Below are 20,439 nucleotides of genomic sequence, written 5' to 3'. Positions count from 1 at the left end.
AGCCTATAGACCTACTTCTATGTGTAATCAGGCCAGGTAGTCTATAGACCTACTTCTATGTGTAATCAGGCCAGGTAGTCTATAGACCTACTTCTATGTGTAATCAGGCCAGGTAGCCTATAGACCTACTTCTATGTGTAATCAGGCCAGGTAGCCTATAGACCTACTTCTATGTGTAATCAGGCCAGGTAGTCTATAGACCTACTTCTATGTGTAATCAGGCCAGGTAGCCTATAGGCATACTTCTATGTGTAATCAGGCCAGGTAGCCTATAGACCTACTTCTATGTGTAATCAGGCCAGGTAGCCTATAGGCATACTTCTATGTGTAATCAGGCCAGGTAGTCTATAGGTCTACTTCTATGTGTAATCAGGCCAGGTAGCCTATAGGCATACTTCTATGTGTAATCAGGCCAGGTAGTCTATAGACCTACTTCTATGTGTAATCAGGCCAGGTAGCCTATAGGCATACTTCTATGTGTAATCAGGCCAGGTAGCCTATAGGCATACTTCTATGTGTAATCAGGCCAGGTAGCCTATAGACCTACTTCTATGTGTAATCATGCCAGGTAGCCTATAGGCATACTTCTATGTGTAATCAGGCCAGGTAGTCTATAGACCTACTTCTATGTGTAAACATGCCAGGTAGTCTATAGGCCTACTTCTATGTGTAATCATGCCAGGTAGTCTATAGACCTACTTCTATGTGTAATCATGCCAGGTAGCCTATAGACATACTTCTATGTGTAATCATGCCAGGTAGTCTATAGACCTACTTCTATGTGTAATCAGGCCAGGTAGCCTATAGACCTACTTCTATGTGTAATCAGGTGCGTGTCCTTACTCAACATTGACAGGAGCTCCAAACAAAAGACAATGTCTTAATTGATGACTCCGTAAATGGAATGAAATAAATCAAAACGTGTTTCTCACAAGTGTAGTTTAGGTTGTGCACTCTGTAAACAATGTGTTCCACTCTGACATTGAGAACGGCAAAAGAATGGAATAATAATACATTCAATGCATTAACAGAAATGACCATAACTAGCAAAAATATTTGTAGATAAGAAGTTATAGGAATAAACGGTAAATGTACTACTGGGGATATATAATAGAGAATTGATAGGCACTAACAATCAAACGCAGATAATTCACACAATGAAGTTATGAAACAATAAATGTGCACAAAATGACAGGAGAGAATCCATTCTGGTGAGAGGCATTATGCATCTTACCCAACACCCCCCTTCTTCTTGGACTGTGTTGTCCCCAAGGCCTCCGCAATAGATTAGTTCACTGAGGTGGGTTTGGATACACTTATTCATTCAAGGGTTTTTCTTTATTTTACTATTTACAATTATAATTTTTTATAATTCTCTCTCTCTCTCTCTCTCTCTCTCTCTCTCTCTCTCTCTCTCTCTATCCATCTCTTTCACTCTCTCTCTCTCTGTCTCTCTCTCCTGTTGTAGCTGGCTCCATCTGCTGGCTAATCAACTGCCTCACTTCACTTCCACACTCATAATGCTAATCATCTAGCTGGACAGTCAGCCCCATCTCTGATAGATGTTACAGTCTTCCACAGAACATTAAAGCTGTCCTCCTCTACTCTCCGATAAGCAGTATTGTCTGCGGTAGGTTAGCTACTAACAGAAAAAGAGCTTGTAATTAATTTGCTATATTTTGGAATTGTTATTGTTTTACTCAGATGGCATGTCCTCAAAGGCAGTGGTTTTCAACCTTTTTTCCGTTCCGTGAAACACCTTCAAAAGCGCTTGAGGTCCACACAATTGTTTTAAACATATCTTGGCGGTCGAATGTAGTCCATTTTAGCAGTGACTGTAATAAATTATTAAAGGCCTGTTATAAACTAGTGTAAAAATGCTTAGAATTCCATTAATACACCCAACTGTTATTTTGTTTTAAAGGATGAAAATCTTTCAAAAACCCCCAGGTTGGTAACCACTCAACAGGTTGTTCACCAGAGCGTTGAGGTTGTTACCGTGTTCACCAGAGCGTTGAGGTTGTTACCGTGTTCACCAGAGCGTTGAGGTTGTTACCGTGTTCACCAGAGCGTTGAGGTTGTTACCGTGTTCACCAGAGCGTTGAGGTTGTTACCGTGTTCACCAGAGCGTTGAGGTTGTTACCGTGTTCACCAGAGCGTTGAGGTTGTTACCGTGTTCACCAGAGCGTTGAGGTTGTTACCGTGTTCACCAGAGCGTTGAGGTTGTTACCGTGTTCACCAGAGCGTTGAGGTCGTTACCGTGTTCACCAGAGCGTTGAGGTTATTACACTGTGTTCACCAGAGCGTTGAGGTCGTTACCGTGTTCACCAGAGCGTTGAGGTTGTTACTGTGTTCACCAGAGCGTTGAGGTTGTTACTGTGTTCACCAGAGCGTTGAGGTCATTACACTGTGTTCACCAGAACGTTGAGGTTATTACCGTGTTCACCAAAGCGTTGAGGTTGTTACACTGTTCACCAGAGCGTTGAGGTTGTTACCGTGTTCACCAGAGCGTTGAGGTTGTTACCGTGTTCACCAGAGCGTTGAGGTTGTTACCGTGTTCACCAGAGCGTTGAGGTTGTTACCGTGTTCACCAGAGCGCTGAGGTTGTTACCGTGTTCACCAGAGCGCTGAGGTTGTTACCGTGTTCACCAGAGCGCTGAGGTTGTTACCGTGTTCACCAGAGCGTTGAGGTTGTTACCGTGTTCACCAGAGCGTTGAGGTTGTTACCGTGTTCACCAGAGCGTTGAGGTCGTTACACTGTGTTCACCAGAACGTTGAGGTTATTACCGTGTTCACCAGAACGTTGAGGTTGTTACACTGTTCACCAGAGCGTTGAGGTCATTAACGTGTTCACCAGAGCGTTGAGGTTATTACCGTGTTCACCAGAGCGTTGAGGTTGTGACCGTGTTCACCAGAGTGTTGAGGTTATTACCGTGTTCACCAGAGCATTGAGGTTATTACCGTGTTCACCAGAACGTTGAGGTCATTACACTGTGTTCACCAGAGCGTTGAGGTTATTACCGTGTTCACCAGAGCGTTGAGGTTGTTACCGTGTTCACCAGAGCGTTGAGGTTGTTACCGTGTTCACCAGAGCGTTGAGGTTGTTACCGTGTTCACCAGAGCGTTGAGGTTGTTACCGTGTTCACCAGAGCGTTGAGGTCGTTACCGTGTTCACCAGAGCGTTGAGGTTATTACACTGTGTTCACCAGAGCGTTGAGGTCGTTACCGTGTTCACCAGAGCGTTGAGGTTGTTACTGTGTTCACCAGAGCGTTGAGGTTGTTACTGTGTTCACCAGAGCGTTGAGGTTGTTACTGTGTTCACCAGAGCGTTGAGGTTGTTACTGTGTTCACCAGAGCGTTGAGGTTGTTACACACTGTGTTCACCAGAGCGTTGAGGTCATTACACTGTGTTCACCAGAACGTTGAGGTTATTACCATGTTCACCAGAGCGTTGAGGTTGTTACACTGTTCACCAGAGCGTTGAGGTTGTTACCGTGTTCACCAGAGCGTTGAGGTTGTTACCGTGTTCACCAGAGCGTTGAGGTTGTTACCGTGTTCACCAGAGCGTTGAGGTTGTTACCGTGTCCACCAGAGCGTTGAGGTTGTTACCGTGTTCACCAGAGCGCTGAGGTTGTTACCGTGTTCACCAGAGCGCTGAGGTTGTTACCGTGTTCACCAGAGCGCTGAGGTTGTTACCGTGTTCACCAGAGCGTTGAGGTTGTTACCGTGTTCACCAGAGCGTTGAGGTTGTTACCGTGTTCACCAGAGCGTTGAGGTTGTTACACACTGTGTTCACCAGAGCGTTGAGGTTGTTACACACAGTGTTCACCAGAGCGTTGAGGTTGTTACACACTGTGTTCACCAGAGCGTTGAGGTTGTTACACACTGTGTTCACCAGAGCGTTGAGGTTGTTACACACTGTGTTCACCAGAGCGTTGAGGTTGTTACACACTGTGTTCACCAGAGCGTTGAGGTTGTTACCGTGTTCACCAGAACGTTGAGGTCGTTACACTGTGTTCACCAGAACGTTGAGGTTATTACCGTGTTCACCAGAACGTTGAGGTTGTTACACTGTTCACCAGAGCGTTGAGGTCATTAACGTGTTCACCAGAGCGTTGAGGTCATTAACGTGTTCACCAGAGCGTTGAGGTCATTACGGTGTTCACCAGAGCGGTCGGGTTATTACGGTGTTCAGCAGAGCGGTCGGGTTATTACGGTGTTCAGCAGAGCGGTCGGGTTATTACGGTGTTCAGCAGAGCGGTCGGGTTATTACGGTGTTCACCAGAGCGGCCGGGTTATTACGGTGTTCACCAGAGCGGCCGGGTTATTACGGTGTTCACCAGAGCGGCCGGGTTATTACGGTGTTCACCAGAGCGGCCGGGTTATTACGGTGTTCAGCAGAGCGGTTGGGTTATTACGGTGTTCAGCAGAGCGGTTGGGTTATTACGGTGTTCAGCAGAGCGGTTGGGTTATTACGGTGTTCACCAGAGCGGTTGGGTTATTACGGTGTTCAGCAGAGCGGTTGGGTTATCACGGTGTTCAGCAGAGCGGTTGGGTTATTACGGTGTTCACCAGAGCGGCCGGGTTATTACGGTGTTCAGCAGAGCGGTTGGGTTATTACGGTGTTCACCAGAGCGGCCGGGTTATTACGGTGTTCAGCAGAGCGGCCGGGTTATTACGGTGTTCAGCAGAGCGGTTGGGTTATTACGGTGTTCAGCAGAGCGGCCGGGTTATTACGGTGTTCACCAGAGCGGCCGGGTTATTACGGTGTTCAGCAGAGCGGTTGGGTTATTACGGTGTTCAGCAGAGCGGTTGGGTTATTACGGTGTTCACCAGAGCGGCCGGGTTATTACGGTGTTCACCAGAGCGGCCGGGTTATTACGATGTTCTTATATGAAAGTGTTGTGTAGTTTTTCACTGCAGCTTTTGAATAAATGTACATTGTAGCTTACTTGTTGCAAAATAGTTATTATTTTTGTCTGAATGGTCACAGATTACCCAGTTTTTTAATTTTTGCAACTGAGTATTTCCGGTTAGCTACTTCTGTGAAATTCTCCTTCATTCCCCGACCAGAGCAGACCGGGGGTGTGTAAACATTCTGTGGTTCTGTAACGCTGGTTAATGTACGTCAGGGTTTCCCAAACTCGGTCCTGGGGACCCCAAGAGGTGCACGTTTTGGTTTTTGCTCACGATACACTATACAGCCGATTCAAATAATCAACTCATCATCAAGCTTTGATCATTTGAATCAGCTGTGTATTGTTAGGACAAAAACCAAAACGTGCACCCTTTGGGGTCCCAAGGACCGAGTTTGGGAAACGCTGGTGTACATGAAAACAGCGTGGCATTCTAACACATACATGACTGGCAGAAAATCCATGTCTGGTTTTACCTCTCACTTGTCTCCTTTTACTGTGGCCAACACATTTCTCCACACATTGTCCCTACCTTCCTCCCTCTTGCTCCCAGCCTGTCCTGTGTGTGTTGACCCCAAATACCGGAATATATTTCAAGAAGGGCTGTAGCTTTAACGGTAGGCAGTGGCTGGGAAGTTATGACAACAGTGAAGGTTGTGGATTGGTCAGTGTAGCTACATGCATGTAATGTGGAGGCTAGAGAACCCATAAAACCAGCTTTAGCTGTCCTCACATCACAACAGGCTAGAGGGAGCTGAGTAGAAACCCGGGCCGTGCCAGGGGAGGAACCCGGCCCGCTCAGGGGAGGAACCCGGGCCGTGCCAGGGGAGGAACCCGGGCCGTGCCAGGGGAGGAACCCGGGCCGTGCCAGGGGAGGAACCCGGGCCGTGCCAGGGGAGGAACCCGGGCCGTGCCAGATTGCAGCAGCATGCGTCAGAGCAGGGCTCCATTCCACTGGGCTCCGGCTCCTATTAACGTTTTTCAGTTGACCTCCACCGACCAGAGGCTCTCTAGGGCTCCACCCAGTCATCTATACTGAACAAATATACAATTTCAACCATTTTACTGAGTTAAAGTTCATATAAGGAAATCAGTCAATTGAAAAATGTGTTAGTTCCTAATCTATGGATTTCACATGACTGGGCAGGGGCACAGCCATGGGTGAGCCTGTTAGGGCATAGGCCCACCCTATTCGGAGCCAGGCTCAGCCAATCAGAAAGGCCTTTATTACAGACAGAAATAGTTAAAACATCATATGAAAAATATTGTTCTCTGTTTCCTGATTGTAAGATTGCAACCTCAGATCCCAGAATTTTCTTTTAAAAATGGAGATTGATAAAACACGCCAACAATATCTGTTCAAATCGTTTAAACGTACAAACTCAGCATTAGAACTGTAACCCAGAAATACTGGCTGATTTTCAGACATTTCTGCAGGTGAAGAAGCAGGATGTGGAGGTCCTGGGCTGGCGTGGTTGCACGTGGTCTGTTGTTGTGAGGCCGGTTGGGCGTACTGCCAAAATTCTGGTGGAGAAATTAACATTCAATTATCTGACAACCGCTCTCGTGCACATTCCTGCAGTCAGCATGCCAATTGCACGCCCCATTAGAACATCTGTGGCATTGTGTTGTGGGACAAAACTGCACATTTTAGAGTGGCCTTTTATTGTCCCCAGCACAAGGTGCACCTGTGTAATGATCATGCTGTTTAATCAGCTTCTTGATATGCCACATCTGTCAGGTGGATGGATTATCTTGGCAAAGCGGAAATGCTCACTAATAGGGATGTAAACAAATGTGTGCACAACATTTTAGGGAAATAAGGTTTTTGTGTGTATGGAACATTTCTGCGATCTTTTATTTCAGCTCATGAAACAAGGGACCAACACTTTAGATGTTGCGTTTTATATTTTGTTCAGTGTATATATAAACCCTGGATGACTGACGGGGCGTTGTATTGAAGTCACTGGGCAGCCATCTTGGTACTCCTCCTCCTCCATTGTAAAAAAATATATATATATTTTAGTTTAACACATTTAATCTATTAGACTCCTTAATGCATACTTTTAAATTATATTATGTGAGCTAGAGTACTAATGTTTCTGTCCCCACTACAACAAAATACTTAAATATATGTAATTTTGTCCTTGAAATACTGTGGAATTCCCTTCATTCCTATGGGGAGTACCAATATGGCCGACCCGGTGGCTTCACAGCCTCTCAATGGCTAATGCATAGCGTCAACAATCCAGGGTTTATATACATCATTGGCTCCTTTCCACTGCGCTCCTGTTCCGCTCCAGGTTTTTCAGGCTGCCACTGACCAGATGCTTTCTAGGTCTCCACTCCTCCACCGGGCTCCGTATACGCTCCGGGTTTTCCAGGCCGCTACGACCAGAGGCTCTCTAGCAGAAAGATCACATATAAAGTCACCCTTTGTAGTGGAGGAGCACAGAGTGACAAGCTATTTCTTGCTTGTAAAAAAAAAAAAGCGCTGTTGTTTGTACCTTTTTTGGAGACTAGGGATTTTTCCTATATACCTGTGGCTTGGCGTAGAGATTTATGGAGGGGTCTCACCGGGACTTTAACACGCTTTTCTCTGGACGTACTTGATTGGAGCGAGAGAGGGGGTTGGCTGAAATTCTTAACTGAAGAAAGAACGTACTGGTAGCGGATAACGGGGTTTGCCTGCCTCTGGAAGCTGAAAGGAAATCTTTTAGTTGTCTGCTTCACTGGTCGTGAATGTTTTCAGCCTCTCCCCCCAGCTTTTTTATGGCTCACAGACTGTCTCTTGGATGAGAAGAAATACTGAAATACATTTTAGGTTTGTGTTTTTAACATTTTTAATTTTTTTAATGTTTTATTCCTTTTTGCTGGTTTTGTTGTTGAGAGTTGATTTGCTGTTTTGAGTTTTTTAGGTAAAAATATCAAACGGTTGTTGTGAAGTGGAGAAAGTTGTCATTCGCGTTGTCGTTTTCCTCCGTCCTGTCACTGTGGATTTGTATTTTTTTTTTACTCTTTTCTCAGGTTTCCTATTTGGTCCGACATGCAAGTACACGATTATATAAGTGCTGTATTTTGCAGAGAAATATGGTCTGTGTACTTTAGTAAAATAATTGATGGTAAGCACAATCAAAGGAAATATCTTGCAATTATACAAGTTATTGAAGTTGAGTTTTGGCTTTGAATGTCTGCTTTGTAAGATCCCGATATTATTCTCCCTGAATCTGACATTTCCTGTGTGATTTATGGAACAATAGATATCCGTAGCTTCTCTTTTCAAACCACATGAAAGAGCAAAGTAGTATAATTTCAATGTCTGTGTCTGCCTGAGTTAGTAATTTCCTCTGTGCCCTGACATGGCTGTGTACTTTAGCTTTCTCTCGCTCACGAGTTTAAACCGAGGCTGCAGAGTTTACAGATTTAACATCAAACCAAAACCACAGAAAGAAAACAAGGTTTTGTCGTGGCAGTGTCTGTAACGTCATGTGGCTGGTTGCATTTTTAGCTGTACTATACTGGTCGTTGTAGCTGTTTCTGTTCTGGAAGGATGGTTGCTGATGTTTGTCTTTTTAAAATATTTTTCTTGTTTTCCAGAAGCGGTTCATTAAAGGGCTCAGACAGTACGGCAAGAACTTCTTCAAGATTCGGAAAGAGCTGCTACCCAACAAGGAAACGGTAAGTAACTCTGTTCCACTGGGGTTATATTCTAGACCTCGGCTCTGTACAATCAATGTGTGGTACTGTACAAAGTTGCCTTGTGATTCAGGATTTAGCAGTAAAATAATAACAACATGACTGATTTGTTTAAAAAAATAATATTGCAGTCAAACTCAAATCAAACTTATAGCTATTTTTTGTATCACCTTAAAGTCATCACACAGTGTACTTCAACATTAACAGTAGGAATGAGTTTGACCAAGGGAAATTACTATATGTAAAATTTGAGGCATGCGTCTGTTATATTTTCCCTGAAGGTTTATTGATAAACAGGAAGTACATCTATTCTTCCAACCACTCTGCTACAATACTATCAGAGCTGCCTTTGGTCCTCTCAAAACACCATTATACATGAGAGGAAATATGGATAAATATTTATACTCAACTAAAAAAATAGAAATGCAACATGTAACAATTTCAAAGATTTTAGTTCGTTTATATAAGGGAATCAGTCAATTTCAATAAATTCTTTAGGCCCTAATCTATGGATTTCACATGACTGGGCAGGGGCGCAGCCATGGGTGGGCCTGGGAGGGCATAGGCCCACCCATATGGCAGCCACGCCCAGCTTATCAGAATGCGTTTTTCACCACAAAAGGGAAATACTCCTTGCACTTTTATTGTCCCCAGTACAAGGTTCACCTGTGTAATGATCATGCTGTTTAATCAGCTTCTTGATATGCCACACCTGTCAGGTGGATGGATTTTCTTGGCAAAGGAGAAATGCTCACTAACACGGATGTAAACAAATTTGTGCACAAAATGTGAGAGAAATAAGCTTTTTGTGTATATAAAACATTTCTGGGATATTTTATTTCAACTCATGAAACATGGGACCAACATTTTACATGTTGCGTTTATATTTTTCTTCAGTGTATATTTTTCTATTTATTTGACCTTTGTCCCAATGGGACTCTTAAAATAATGTATATTTTGCAAGGGATCCCTGCATATAAAGCCTTTTAAAGTATTCTTACCCCTTGACTTTTCCCACATTTTGTAATGTTACAACCTAAATTTAAATTGGATTAAGTTGAGATGTTGTGTGACTGGCATACCCAGAATACCCCATAATGTCAAAGTGGAATTATGTTTTTCAAATTAAAAATGAAAAGCTGAAATGTCTTGAGTCAATAAGTCTTCAATCCCTTTGTTATGGCAAGCCTAACTACGTTCAGGAGTAAAAATTATCTTAACAAGTCACATAATAAGTTGCATGGACTCACTCTGTGTGCAATAATAGTGTTAAACATGATTTTTGAATGACTACCTCATCTCTGTACCCCACATACCATTATCTGTAAGGTTCGTTAGTTGAGCAGTGAATATCAAACACAGATTCAACCGGAAAGACCAGGGGAGGTTTTCCAATGCCTCGCAAAGAAGGGCACCTATTGGTAGATGGGGTAAACATTTAAAAAGCAGACATTGAATATCCCTTTGAGCATGGTGAAGTTATTAATTACACTTTTTATGGTGTTTTAATGCACCCAGTCACAACAAAGATACAGGCATCCTTCCAAACACAGTTGCTGGGGAGGAAGGAAACCGCTCAGGACTTTAAAACAGTTGTTGAATGGCTGTGATAGGAGAAAACTGAGGATGGATCAACACTGTAGTTACTCCACAATACTAACCTAAATGACAGAGTGAAAAGAAGGAGGCCTGTACAGAGTAAAATATTCCAAAACATGATCCTGTTTGCAACAAGACACTAAAGTAATACTGCCAAAAATGTGGCAAAGAATTTAACTTCATGTCCTGAATATAAAGCGTTATGTTTGGGACAAATCCAACACAACCCATCACGGAGAACCACTCTTCATTTTTTCAAGTGTGACGGTGGCTGCATCATGTTATGGGTATGCTTGTCATCGGCAATGACTAGGGAGTTTTTTAGGATAAAAATAAACGGAATAGAGCTAAGCACAGGCAGAGAAATTACGGTAGAGAAATGAACATTACCATTCTCTGGCAACAGCTCTGGTGGACATTCCTGCAGTCAGCATGCAAATTGCACGCTCCATCAAAACTTAAGACGTCTGTGGCATTGTGTGACAAAACTGCACATTTTCAGCTCATGAAACATGGGACCAACACTTTACATGTTGCGTTTATATATTAGTTCAGTGTAATTTTTAAATGACTAAAACCAAATTGTAATGGATCTACATGTATACCATTCCTTGACTGTGTCCAGCTTGTTGCTAATCACCTAAATTTAAGATAGACAGACAGAGACACAGAGAGGAGGGAAAAGTAGAAACGCATTGCTAATCACCTAAATTTAAGCTAGACAGTTGGGGAGTATCTAAGATTCCAAAAAACGATGGATAGAGGACTATCTGCACGTTTTTTACGGCTGAGGAAATATAACACATTTTCAGTGGGGCCCTCCGGACCTCGTTGAAGACCGAATGCGCCCCCCCCCCCCCCCGGGGCAAAATGAGTTTGATATACACCAGGGGTGTCAATCTAAGGGAGGAGGAGGAGGAGGAGAGGGTAGTGGTGACTGGAGGTGGATGAGGAAGGTGGGGGTAAGCTCAATATAGAAACTGAACGGGGTTACCACAGCTACAGTAAAAAAAAAAAAAACCTCTCTGGTTATGATTGAACTGGATTTTGTGCTGAAAGCCTGCTGTACTCCACACACACACACATACACACACACACACACACACACACACACACACACACACACACACACACACACACACTGCTCTCCTCTCCTCTCTGAGCAAGTGGCACTGCTAGTCAATACCCAGAGGAAAGCTCAATTTATTTTCCCTAACAGAAATCTCTCCTCTTTCTCTCGCTCTCTCTTCCCTCACCTCCCTCAATCTCACTGTCCCCTTCCTTCACTCTCTCACTCCCACACACAATCTATAGAGCATAACCATCTTCAAGATTTTGTACAGTAGCTTTAAGATATTTTTTTTCCCCCTCTCTGTCCTCACCACACACACACACTGACATATAATATTTTAGTAATTCCACGAGCATGCCAAGCCACACGAGAAGGAAGGAAGGAGCGCCTCATATTAAATGTGGTGTGGTTGTTTCTATAACATGTCTTCTTCCAAGGTCTGGATACCACCCCACTACTGTACTGAGTCACATCGCAGCCCGGCCACAGAGCAGGGAGTTGGGCCTTCTATAAAACGCCCTCTGGGCTTATAGCCAGTCATCCACACAGAGACATCCAGAGGGCTACAGTGTTCCTGCCTCTCTTCCTCCCTTAATTCCTCGCTTCCTGCTTAGTATTAGCTGGATGGCTTTTTAAGAGGGCTACAGTGATTCTCCTTGACTCACTCTCTTTCCTCTGGTTTTAACTGGTCTGATTGTCCTTGACTCACTCTCTTTCCTCTGGTCTGATTCTCCTTGACTCACTCTCTTTCCTCTGGTCTGATTCTCCTTGACTCACTGTCTTTCCTCTGGTCTGATTCTCCTTGACTCACTCTCTTTCCTCTGGTCTGATTCTCCTTGACTCACTCTCTTTCCTCTGGTCTGATTCTCCTTGACTCACTCTCTTTCCTCTGGTCTGATTCTCCTTGACTCACTGTCTTTCCTCTGGTCTGATTCTCCTTGACTCACTCTCTTTCCTCTGGTCTGATTCTCCTTGACTCACTCTCTTTCCTCTGGTCTGATTCTCCTTGACTCACTGTCTTTCCTCTGGTCTGATTCTCCTTGACTCACTGTCTTTCCTCTGGTCTGATTCTCCTTGACTCACTGTCTTTCCTCTGGTCTGATTCTCCTTGACTCACTCTCTTTCCTCTGGTCTGATTCTCCTTGACTCACTCTCTTTCCTCTGGTCTGATTCTCCTTGACTCACTCTCTTTCCTCTGGTCTGATTCTCCTTGACTCACTCTCTTTCCTCTGGTCTGATTCTCCTTGACTCACTCTCTTTCCTCTGGTCTGATTCTCCTTGACTCACTCTCTTTCCTCTGGTCTGATTCTCCTTGACTCACTCTCTTTCCTCTGGTCTGATTCTCCTTGACTCACTCTCTTTCCTCTGGTCTGATTCTCCTTGACTCACTCTCTTTCCTCTGGTCTGATTCTCCTTGACTCACTCTCTTTCCTCTGGTCTGATTCTCCTTGACTCACTCTCTTTCCTCTGGTCTGATTCTCCTTGACTCACTCTCTTTCCTCTGGTCTGATTCTCCTTGACTCACTCTCTTTCCTCTGGTCTGATTCTCCTTGACTCACTCTCTTTCCTCTGGTCTGATTCTCCTTGACTCACTCTCTTTCCTCTGGTCTGATTCTCCTTGACTCACTCTCTTTCCTCTGGTCTGATTCTCCTTGACTCACTCTCTTTCCTCTGGTCTGATTCTCCTTGACTCACTCTCTTTCCTCTGGTCTGATTCTCCTTGACTCACTCTCTTTCCTCTGGTCTGATTCTCCTTGACTCACTCTCTTTCCTCTGGTCTGATTCTCCTTGACTCACTCTCTTTCCTCTGGTCTGATTCTCCTTGACTCACTCTCTTTCCTCTGGTCTGATTCTCCTTGACTCACTCTCTTTCCTCTGGTCTGATTCTCCTTGACTCACTCTCTTTCCTCTGGTCTGATTCTCCTTGACTCACTCTCTTTCCTCTGGTCTGATTCTCCTTGACTCACTCTCTTTCCTCTGGTCTGATTCTCCTTGACTCACTGTCTTTCCTCTGGTCTGATTCTCCTTGACTCACTCTCTTTCCTCTGGTCTGATTGTCCTTGACTCACTCTCTTTCCTCTGGTCTGATTCTCCTTGACTCACTCTCTTTCCTCTGGTCTGATTCTCCTTGACTCACTCTCTTTCCTCTGGTCTGATTCTCCTTGACTCACTGTCTTTCCTCTGGTCTGATTCTCCTTGACTCACTGTCTTTCCTCTGGTCTGATTCTCCTTGACTCACTGTCTTTCCTCTGGTCTGATTCTCCTTGACTCACTCTCTTTCCTCTGGTCTGATTCTCCTTGACTCACTCTCTTTCCTCTGGTCTGATTCTCCTTGACTCACTCTCTTTCCTCTGGTCTGATTCTCCTTGACTCACTCTCTTTCCTCTGGTCTGATTCTCCTTGACTCACTCTCTTTCCTCTGGTCTGATTCTCCTTGACTCACTCTCTTTCCTCTGGTCTGATTCTCCTTGACTCACTCTCTTTCCTCTGGTCTGATTCTCCTTGACTCACTCTCTTTCCTCTGGTCTGATTCTCCTTGACTCACTCTCTTTCCTCTGGTCTGATTCTCCTTGACTCACTCTCTTTCCTCTGGTCTGATTCTCCTTGACTCACTCTCTTTCCTCTGGTCTGATTCTCCTTGACTCACTGTCTTTCCTCTGGTCTGATTCTCCTTGACTCACTCTCTTTCCTCTGGTCTGATTCTCCTTGACTCACTCTCTTTCCTCTGGTCTGATTCTCCTTGACTCACTGTCTTTCCTCTGGTCTGATTCTCCTTGACTCACTGTCTTTCCTCTGGTCTGATTCTCCTTGACTCACTCTCTTTCCTCTGGTCTGATTCTCCTTGACTCACTCTCTTTCCTCTGGTCTGATTCTCCTTGACTCACTCTCTTTCCTCTGGTCTGATTCTCCTTGACTCACTCTCTTTCCTCTGGTCTGATTCTCCTTGACTCACTCTCTTTCCTCTGGTCTGATTCTCCTTGACTCACTCTCTTTCCTCTGGTCTGATTCTCCTTGACTCACTCTCTTTCCTCTGGTCTGATTCTCCTTGACTCACTCTCTTTCCTCTGGTCTGATTCTCCTTGACTCACTCTCTTTCCTCTGGTCTGATTCTCCTTGACTCACTCTCTTTCCTCTGGTCTGATTCTCCTTGACTCACTCTCTTTCCTCTGGTCTGATTCTCCTTGACTCACTCTCTTTCCTCTGGTCTGATTCTCCTTGACTCACTCTCTTTCCTCTGGTCTGATTCTCCTTGACTCACTCTCTTTCCTCTGGTCTGATTCTCCTTGACTCACTCTCTTTCCTCTGGTCTGATTCTCCTTGACTCACTCTCTTTCCTCTGGTCTGATTCTCCTTGACTCACTCTCTTTCCTCTGGTCTGATTCTCCTTGACTCACTCTCTTTCCTCTGGTCTGATTCTCCTTGACTCACTCTCTTTCCTCTGGTCTGATTCTCCTTGACTCACTCTCTTTCCTCTGGTCTGATTCTCCTTGACTCACTCTCTTTCCTCTGGTCTGATTCTCCTTGACTCACTCTCTTTCCTCTGGTCTGATTCTCCTTGACTCACTCTCTTTCCTCTGGTCTGATTCTCCTTGACTCACTCTCTTTCCTCTGGTCTGATTCTCCTTGACTCACTCTCTTTCCTCTGGTCTGAGTTTTCCTGCTTTTCCACAGGGCTACGGTGTTCTTGCTTCTTCCTCGGAGTCTCTCTCCCTTTTTTCCGCTAGCCCTCAGTGTTAACTTGGCCGTCTTTAAGGAGTGCTACGGCGTTCCTGCATGTCTCTCCCTCTTTCTCTCTCCCTCCCTCTGTCCTTCCCGTAGCTCATTATCTGGGCCTGACCTAGGCCGCTCCTAAAGCGCCAGCGCGGCTAGCGAAGGCAGTGCCAAGTCTAAGCACCCAGCGCTGTGTCAACACACCAGGCCTGACTAGCGTTTAGGAATGCTTTATATAAAGACACATAAAGGCCTGGAGCAGAGTGGGGTGGGGGGTGGGGGGGGGTCATCCCTCTCTGTCGAACTGTCGGGCGATCTGACAGTCTGTACAGGGCTGTCTCTGTTGCAACCATTTCCTCCAGTACACAGAGGGAGGGAGGGGGGGGGGGACGTCATGGAATATGAGCTGGGTTCTGCTCAACACTGTTCAAACAACTCAATTCTCTGAAATGGCAGATCGCAGATAAAATTTGTGCTTGATATTTTTCCACTTTAAATGGTTCTGTTAAAAAAAAATGCATTTCTTTTTTTTTTGACAGGTACTGCTTTCAAATATGATTTATATTATTTAGCCGGTCTTCTTTTTTTGGGAGGGTGTCTATTTTAATAAATCGATTGAATATACACCATAAAATATAAATACATTATTTATTCGTTCAGGCGCAGGTTCTGTCATAAAAAAAAATATATATTTTTATTTTGAAACAGCCCAAGCTTTTCTTGATCCAGGTTTCATCTCTTTCCTACCCTCCACTTTGTTATGAAGCAGACGTAGGGTCTTCATCACGATACCATTAGGAAAATAACAACAATCCTATTTTCTCTTGTTCATATTTCACAACTTTCTGTGGGCTTTTGGAGTTGCATTTACGCAATTGAGCAAAATAACAGGCCTACTCTTGATTTAAGCTACATTATTGCACGTTATTATTACACATTATTGCACATTATTATTGCACATTATTGCACATTATTGCACATTATTACACATTATTACACATTATTACACATATTACACATATTACACATTATTGCACATTATTGCACATTATTGCACATTATTACACATTGTTACACATTATTACACATTACACATATTACACATTATTACACATTGTTACACATTATTACACATTACACATATTACACATTATTACACATTGCCTTAATAACAAACTTGTATGCCATCTGTAAATACGAATACAATTGTTAAATTATGAGCCCAGTTTGTTTAGCCACTGTCTATTTGAGTTGGTCAGTATGTGTAAGTAATCTTGTCTAATGCTGATTTAAAAAATATAGATATATTGCGTAGTAAAACTGCATAAGTGTTGCTCTCCACTTTATGGAGGACCGAGATTTGAAATCAGTGGAATTAGAGTTTGATAGCTAAGGAGATGGAGAAAACACCTGTCTCCGGATTACATCTTCAAACTAAGGGCAACCATGGCATCTGTGACAGAGGTAGAAGCGTCCATCCATGTATACGGGTAAGATAGTCTAGCTAGCTACATTTTCAGATATTACACGTTTCTAATCATGTCAGAAAGTTGTTTTCATTTCAAGATGGTGTATTGTTAGCTAGCTGGCTCGCTAGCAAGCGTTACATGTATGATCTGTGTAGTAATATTATTCGTATCTCAGAGCCATTTGCTTTGCTATTTATAGCCTCATGTTAGCTAGCTAGCTAACATTGAACCTGGTTGGTTAGCTACCTGCAGATTCACGCAGGGTAGTAACGTCATGAGTTGGTATTATGGTTCATTGCTTAGCTAGCTAGCTACATGTCTTAACAAAAGACTCCACTATGCAAGTAACCATTTCAATAGAATGTTCATGATGTCACTGTGACAGCTGTTGAAAGACAGCTGGTAAATTCGCTCTGGCTATCTACTCTGATTTCAGTGCACTGTCGTCTGAATGTGCCAGAGTGCAGAATAACTGATGAATTTACAAACGCTCAACACCCGTTGAATATGGCCAGTGTGAGTAAACGTTGGCAAAAAAGCATACATTGTTGACAGTAGCACAGTTGCAGTCACCAATGCTCTGGATAGCATGAAAACTGCCTAACCAGCTCTGTTAGGGCGAGTAAAATGGTCAGAGTGAGCTGTTCTCTCATTTGTGTCTGGAAATAACTAGCCAACGTTAGCTTGACTGCTGCTGTTAGGACAGAACGCTCGGATCACCCATTAAATAGATGGGTGGGGCTGAAGCTTAACAGGGTGTGAAAGATGCTGAACGGGTGTAGACGAAGAGCTCTCCAGCAGATACCAAAACATTCAACGGCCATTTTCTCAAAAGTGAGGTTACAAGATTATCAACTTTCACAGCAGAAATACTTGCCCGTTGTTCCTCAAATGCAGTGTATGATATACCATTTTCTAGCTCTGAGTCTCTACTTTTAGCCAATTAAAAAAATATATATTTCAAATGTTGCTACATAAGACCGAATCGAGCTGGTCGGTCACATTTGGTTGTATTACAGCCTGAATTAAAAAACGTATTAAATATACTTACCCATCTACACAAAATACCCCATAATGACAAAGTGAAAACATGTTTTTTTTTTTATGTTTGTACATTTATTGAAAATTAAATGCAAAAATATCTCATTTGCACAAGTATATCCTGAATAAATGCTTTGTAAATGCAACTTTGTCAGTGACTATAGCTATGTCTTTCTGGGTAAGTCTCTGAAGCCAAGTGGCCAAAATTGGAATTGTGTTCAGAAAGTAGTCATTTAATGTCATGGCTACGCTAGTAATGACGGGTGTGTACACATTCACTTGTTTGTAAACAATTAACAAGCTAGTTAGCGACCACATGATTTTGTTAAACTGTCAACAGAGTAGCTAGCCAAATAACAGATATGACCTTTCAGACACAGATTTGAATCTGACTTCAAACCAGCTACATAGGTGGTTTGAAATGTTTTTTTTGGCTGTTCAGACTACAGGAAAGAGAACAGATTTGAAATTGGATATGCCCTAAAAAGGTATTTGAGTCACTAAAGAGCTTTCCACACCTGGATTGTTCAACATTTGCCCATTTATTATTTTCAAAATTCTTCAAGCTTTGTCAAATTGGTTGTTGATCATTGCTAGACAACCATTTTCAGGTCTTGCCATAGATTTTCAAGTAGATTTAAGTCAAAACTGTAATTCTGCCACCCAAGAACGTTCAATGTTGTCTTAGTAACCGACTCCAGTGAGGATTTGGCTTTGTGTTTTAGGTTGTTGTCCTGCTGAAAGGTGAATTTATCGTCCAGTATCTGGTGGAAAGCAGACTGAACCAGGTTTTCCTCTAGGTGTTTGCCTGTGTTTTAGCTCCATTTGGGTTATTTTTTTTAATCCTGAAAAACTCCCCGGTCCTTAATGATTACAAGCATACCCATAACATGATACAGCCACCACCATGCTTGGCACTATGGAGATTGCTACTCACTATTGTGTTGGAATTGGATTTGCCCCGAACACAACAGTTTGTATTCAGGACAAAACGTTTTTTTTTGCAGTATTAGTGCCTTGTTTTGGAATATATATATATTTTTTTAATGTCTTCCCTTTTCACTCTGTTAATGAAGTTATTATTATGGAGTAACTACAATGTTGATACATCCTCAGTTTTCTCCTATCACAGCCATTGAACTCTGTAACTGTTTTAATGTCACCATTGGCCCTATGGTGAAATCCCAGAGCGGTTTCCTTCCTCTCCGGCAACTAAGTTAGGAAGGACGCCTGTATCTTTTTAGTGACTTGGTGTATTGATATACCATTCAAAGTATAATTTTACTGAAAAAAAATATAAATGCAGCATCTAAAGTGTTGGTCCCTCATTTCATGAGCTGAAATTAAAGATACCAGAAATGTTCCATACGCACAAAAAGCTTCTCGGAAATTTTGGACACTAATTTGTTTACATCCCTGTTAGTGAGAATTTCTCCTTTGCCAAGATTATCCATCCACCATCCACAATGAATGGCACGACAATGGGCCTCAGGATCTCGTCACGGTATCTCCGTGCATTTAAATTGCCATAGATAAAATTTAATTGTGTTTGTTGTCCGTAGCTTATGCCTGCCCATACCATAACCCCACCGCCACCATAGGGGCACTCTGTTCACAACGTTGACATCAGCAAACCGCTCACCCACACGACGCCATACACGCAGTCTGCCATCTGCCCGGTACAGTTGAAACTGGGATTAATCTGTGAAGAGCACACGTCTCCAGCGTGCCAGTGGCCATTGAAGATGAGCATTTGCCTACAAGTTGGTTACGACGCCGATCTGCAGCCATGTCATGACCCTGGTGAGGACGACAGGCACGCAAATGAGCTTCCCTGAGACGGTTTCTGACAGCTTGTGCAGATATTCTTCGGTTGTGCAAACCCAGTTTCATCAGCTGTCCGGCTGGCTCGTCTCAGATGATCCTGCAGGTGAAGAAGCCGGATGTGGAGGTCCTGGGCTGGCGTGGTTACACGTGGTCTGCGGTTGTGAGGCCGGTTGGACATACTGCCAAATTCTGTAAAATGACGTTGGAGAGAAATGGTAGAGAAATTAATATGAAATTATCTGGCAACAGCTCTGGTAGACAAAGCTGCAGTCAGCATACCAATTGCACGCTCCCTCAACTTGAGACATCTGTGGCATTGTGTTGTGTGACAAAACTGCACATTTTTGAGTGGCCTTTTATTGTCCCCAGTACAAAGTGCACCTGTGTAATGATCATGCTGTTTAATCAGCTTCTTGATATGCCACACCTGTCAGGTGGATGAATTATCTTGGCAAAGGAGAAATGCACAAAATAGTTGTGTATGGAACATTTCCGGGTTCTTTTTATTTCAGCTCATGAAACATGGGACCAACACTTTACATGTTGCGTTTATATTTGTTCAGTATAGTTGACCACACGCGGGGTAGTCTATTGCTTCAAATGTATTTCAACGATTGGATGACATTGAGAGTTTGTAAGCAACAATTTGATATGCCTTCAACGGCATTAGCCTACTTTAGTCCATTATTTTCATCATTCAGTGATATTTATTCCCACAGTAAGTAGTTCTTTGTGTATCCATTCAGTAGTAGTTCAGAAAACAGTACATGCTTAGTGATGGGCTACGGGAAGAGATAGACGAAGCGACACGCGTTGCCATGTTTACAACTGCCAGGAGGATGGTAACCCGGGGCGCTGCCAAGCAACAGCTTAGTGACGGGCGCTGCCTAGCAACCATCAAGAGTTTAGAGAGTAGTGAGTGCCAAAGACGACCTCAGTATTACATGCTACGTTACATACTAAACCGTAGGAAGAACTTTACCAAAATGACTACTAGGTCGTTTGACGGAAATAAAGGGAGTCTTGATAAAGAGTCGTAAAATAATGTGAACTTGAAAACAAATAAAGGCTGCTGTTCTATAGAAAGTGTCATCCAGTCTATTGGTTT

At 43.4% G+C, this 20,439-nt stretch overlaps 1 protein-coding gene across 9 annotated transcripts in view; it reads left to right on the top strand.

Annotated features, from left to right (window-relative positions):
* The window catches only part of LOC106566301 (arginine-glutamic acid dipeptide repeats protein), a 372,697-nt gene that overhangs the window by 303,074 nt on the left and 49,184 nt on the right, over positions 1-20,439 (top strand). For 7 of the 9 annotated variants that reach the window (XM_082959798.1, XM_082959800.1, XM_082959799.1 and 4 more), the window contains one exon: positions 8,514-8,594. In XM_082959798.1, the coding sequence (XP_082815924.1) occupies positions 8,514-8,594 (81 nt within the window). Of the gene's footprint in view, positions 1-7,341; positions 7,741-7,943; positions 8,039-8,513; positions 8,595-20,439 lie in introns of those variants that run through there. The other 2 variants (XM_082959804.1, XM_082959805.1) reach the window with 2 other exon arrangements.

This window comes from Salmo salar, chromosome 13 (genome assembly GCF_965601325.2).
Source record: "Salmo salar chromosome 13, fSalSal1, whole genome shotgun sequence".
In the NCBI taxonomy this organism is placed as follows: Eukaryota; Metazoa; Chordata; class Actinopteri; order Salmoniformes; family Salmonidae; genus Salmo; species Salmo salar.
Note: the sequence above shows the minus strand (reverse complement) of the source record. Positions and strands in the feature narration are given on the sequence as shown.